Source organism: Vigna unguiculata, chromosome 3, assembly GCF_037176805.1.
Source record: "Vigna unguiculata cultivar grain cowpea cultivar isolate G323 ecotype 2 chromosome 3, ASM3717680v1, whole genome shotgun sequence".
Taxonomy (NCBI): domain Eukaryota; kingdom Viridiplantae; phylum Streptophyta; class Magnoliopsida; order Fabales; family Fabaceae; genus Vigna; species Vigna unguiculata.
Window position 1 is genome coordinate 13,823,497 of NC_140794.1, and position 4,491 is coordinate 13,827,987.

At 50.4% G+C, this 4,491-nt stretch overlaps 1 protein-coding gene across 1 annotated transcript; it reads right to left on the reverse strand.

Moving 5' to 3' along the window:
* Positions 1-510: 510 nt before the first annotated feature.
* Positions 511-2,361, reverse strand: LOC114175060 (uncharacterized). Its single transcript, XM_028059820.1, has one exon. It carries the CDS (start codon positions 2,359-2,361, stop codon positions 511-513), a length of 1,851 nt encoding a protein of 616 aa, XP_027915621.1.
* Positions 2,362-4,491: the final 2,130 nt, after the last annotated feature.

The following is a 4,491-nucleotide window of genomic DNA, read 5'->3' on the forward strand; positions in this document are numbered from 1 at the left end:
CCAAAAGGCATGACTTCATAGTAAAAGTTAGCTTCTTTCGTGATGAACGCCGTTTTTTCTTTGTCAGTAGGATACATTGGTATCTGATTGTACCCAGAGTACGCGTCCAAAAAACTAAACACCCTGTGTCCAGCTGCACCGTCTACCAATCTATCGATGCTTGGGAAAGGGTACGTGTCTTTAGGACACGCCAAGCCTGCCGAAATTAACTTTTGTACCTCTGCTTTGGCTACCTCCCTTTTTTCTCCTCCCATATTCCTTCTCTTCTGTGCAACGAGCCGAGCTTCGCGAAAAATAGACAGTTTGTGACTGGCTACTCTTGGGTCAATGCCTGACATGTTGGTCGCACTCCAGGCAAACAAATCAACGTTCCTCTTAACACTTCTCGCATCTCGGGGGTCTTTACAACTGTCCTGTTGACATGGGTGTATCGATGCTCATCGAAATGGAATTCTTCTGTGCTTTTGATTGGTTCCACCCTCTCCTCGCTGCTGACCCGAGGATCCAGGTCTACTTTGCTTCCCCTTGGACCCTCTTAACATTATTCACTGCTCGTCTGGGAGGAGACTCGGGTCTTTCTCTCAAACTGTCCGCATAGCATCTGCGAGCAGTCGGTTGGTCTACATGCATCGTGATTATGTCTCCTGAGGCGGATGGAAACTTCATGGCCAAGTGATATGTGGAGACTACTGCACCAAGCGTATTCAGCGAGGGTCTCCCTAGCAAAATATTATAAGAGGTGTGAGCATCAACAATAAGGTATCGAATTTTTACCGTTTGTGTTATCATTCCTGTCCTGAACTTAGTGAACAAGTCAACGTAGCCTTTCGTATTCACTTGCTCCCCTGCGAAGCCCACGATCGGCTCTGAGTATTGCTGGATCTCCCCTTCTGGAATTTTCAGCTTTCTCTGAGTGCCCCAATATAGGATGTCCACCAAACTACCCAGGTCCACCAGGGTTTTCCTGACCGCGAAGTCCTCGATCTCTACTGATATCACCATTGGGTCGTCATGCTGGGGGTCGATCGCTTGGAAATCGTCGTCTCGGAACGTGATGGGTGGCATGTGTCGTCTGGGACATACTGTCACGACATTGACACTCTGAATCGCTCGCACATATTTCTTCCTTGCATACGTAATGGCCCCACCTCCTGCGAAGCCTCTTGAAATGTAATAAATTACTCCTCTCAGTGGCCTTTCTCTCGTATCCCGCTCATCATCTTTTTTGGGTTCGGCCCTTCTGCAGGTGCCCTCTCTTTCCCTCTCTCGGTACCCTGACGTCCTTCGTGGTTGCTCCTCGTAGCATTTTTCTCGTTCTTCCCTTGAAGAGAATCCCCCGCCTTCCCGTTTCACGAATCTTCTCAAATGTCCTGCCTGTATCAGTTCCTCGATTTTGTCTTTCAAGGTAAAGCATTCCTTTGTTGTATGCCCATAATTTCGGTGATACCGACAATGTTTGGTGGTATCGGTGTTCGGGGGAGTCGGGGCCCTTCGAGGGACTGTTATTAGATCGGTGTTCAGTGCTTCCTCCAGAATTCTGGCTCTGTTGGACACAAGTGGCATGTACCTGCTGTATTTCGGCTGCCTAGAGTCTTTGAACCTGTGGTCGGATCGGGGTGCTAACGTTCGCTCTCTATCATGGTGCCTTTTCTCCTGTGCGTCTGGTCGAGTTGTATTGCGGAATTCTTTCAATTCCTCCATCTGCATGAATTTGGTGGCCCTGGTCCGAAGCTCATCTAGATTGTTCACGGGCTTCTTGCATAGACTATCAACGAAAGGGCCAGGCTTTAGTGCTGTGATGAGGTGGTGCATGGCGACCTCAGGATTTAAATTAGAGATATTCAAGGATATCTTCCCAAATCGTTCCATAAACTCCCGCAGAGACTCTCCTTTTACCTGTCGTATATTTACCAATGCCAGAGAAGTAAGGTGGTGTGGCTTACTAGTGGCAAACTGTATGTCGAAACGGGTGGCCAACGTATCGAAACAGTCGATAGAGTTGGGTGGTAATCGTGTGAACCAATTGAGTGCAGGCCCTTTTAGGGATGTTGGGAAAACACGACAGAGGATTGCGTCGTCCGAAGTATACAACCCTGCCTGGGTGGTGAAGACGTCCACGTGCTCCTCCGGATCTGTAGTGCCATCGTACTGGCTCATAGTCAACCCCTTCCAGCGCGTGGGAAGTTCCGCTTCCATGATCCTGCCCACGAAGGGGTGGCGTCTGGCTGCTCTAGGCCTTGCTTCTGTTTGGTTGGTGGTGGTTTGCGCTCGGGACTCGTCTCGTCCGGTACCATCCCCTCCCTCTTCATTGCTACAGGATTCCTCCCTGTGGGGGGGATTCTGCTCAATTTGCGCTCGCATCCGCTGGTTCTCCTCTCTTAGGGCGTTCAATTCTTCCTTGTTCTTGCGCCTTAATTCTTCCAACTAACGGTTCATCTCTCGTTGCATCTCTACTGCTACTGAATTATGATCGACTGCTGCTCTTGTTGACACCATCCTGCTTGAGAATTGTCTGGCCCCACGGTGGGCGCCAATTGTACCTGATCGGTACTATTTCGGTGCGGAACCAGACGATCTCAAGAACCCTCTGTGTCGAACCTCCTCCTACTCCTCCCTGGACTCCTCTTGGATCTCCCTACCGTCTGCACTCCGGGGGTGGGGGTACCTGCAGGCACTAGTGCAGAATGGGGTTTTTAACTCGCCTTATAGGCTTCGGTTACTGCGGGACCGAAGCCTATAAGGAGGCGGTAGCATTTTTGAAATTTTTCTCAGCATTCTGCCTCGGGTCCCAAACTAACTGAAGCATATAACCCATCTGTGTCACCCAGATTTACAAAACTGCCACTGACAGCGCACGCTTTGGCCTCGGGTGACAAAAAAACGAGGCCTATAACAGAAATTTGGCCTCGGGTGGCGAAGAACCGGGGCCTATACACTTCCATTTGGCTTGGGTGATTGACAACCGGTGCCAAAATGTCTTTTTCTTCTTCCCCGCCGTAGTCTCCATTTCTCTAAACAACTCCATTTCTCTCTTCTCTCTCCCTGCAACCTAGCCAGCCCTTTTTTCTTTTTCTCCTTCCCCGCCGCAGTCTCCATTTCTCTCTTCTCTCTCCCTGCAACCTACCCCTCCACCGTCGCTGGTTCGTTGCCGCCGCTGGGTCGTTGCCGCCGCTAGGTCGCTGCCGCCGCTGGTTCGCTGCCGCCGCTGGTTCGCTGCCGCCGCTGGTTCGCTGCACCTCCATTTCCTCGCCGCTAGGTCGTTGCCGCTGCTGGGTCGTTGTCGCCGCTGGGTCGTTGCCGTCGCTGGGTCGCTGCCGCCGCTGGGTCACTGCCGCCGCTGGTTCGCTGCCGCCGCTGGTTCGCTGCAGCCGCTGGTTCACTGCACCTTCATTTCCTCCACCTCCATTTCCTGATTCCTTGATTAAATTTTATATGTAGTTTTTAGGGTTTGTTGAAAAGGGTGGCTGAAATGCAAAGTGGAAGAGGGGCTGAAACCAGATCTGGAAGGATGTCCTCAGAGATGCTGAGAGAAAGCAAATAACAAGTCATGCCGTGAAGGATTGGCTGCAGAAACTCACGGATGAACTTTCAGATGACCCAGATGAACTTTCAGATGTGGATGGTAATGAGGATGATACCACAGAGGGGTTCTTTCAACTGCAGTGGTGCTCGAACGACTTACCACAACTGCAGTGGTGGTCCAAAAAAATGTCCCCTATGGCCTCGGTTCTTACGTTACCCGAGGCAGAAAAAGCGCTTTATGGCTCCGGTTAACACCCGAGGCCAAAAGTCATACCTTTTGGCCTCACCCCAATATGCCTCGGTTCTAAAACCGAGGCAGAATAACAAAAACAACCGGGGCCAAAAGCCCATTCTGCACTGGTGAGGCATTCCGACGCTCAAGTTAGAGAGTGATTGATATGGGGTGTAGTAGGTTAGTGAGAAAAGCGTACCTTTACCTATTCACTAGGCCTTAATTTATACTAATTTCTTAATGGACCTGTTATTAATATTTGCGGGCCGTTTGTATTTGAGGATCGATTCCTTCCCTTTCCGACTAAGGTTGCACACATCGGTTCTTTCCTTATTGGCTGGAATTGTTCTTATGTTCCTTTAATAAAGATCAGTTCTTTCAATTCTAAGGTTTGTCCGTCTGTACTTTTGTCAAAGATCCACTCCTTCCTTTTTGCGGTTTGGCCATCTATACTTCTCACATATCAACTCCTTCCTTCTGTACTTCTCACATATCAAGTCCTTCCTTTTGTACTTCTCACATATCACCTCCTTCTTTTTTGGGGTTTGATTGCATGTTGCCCTTCTGTACCACATGTTCCGCCTTGGGCCGGGGTGTACTCGGCCAAGAGGGCCGGGAAGTACATGACCACTGCGCTTATTGGGCTGCCAGCGTTGCGCTGGATCCAAGCCCCCGCGGTTGGGCCATCGTGTGGGGACGCTCCTACCTGGGCCGGGATGATCCCGTCCAGTTTCCCC

Bases quoted from the DNA above. Each gene is read 5' to 3' on its own strand.
- LOC114175060 (XM_028059820.1), bottom strand. From the start codon at position 2,361: ATGCGAGCGCAAATTGAGCAGAATCCCCCCCACAGGGAGGAATCCTGT.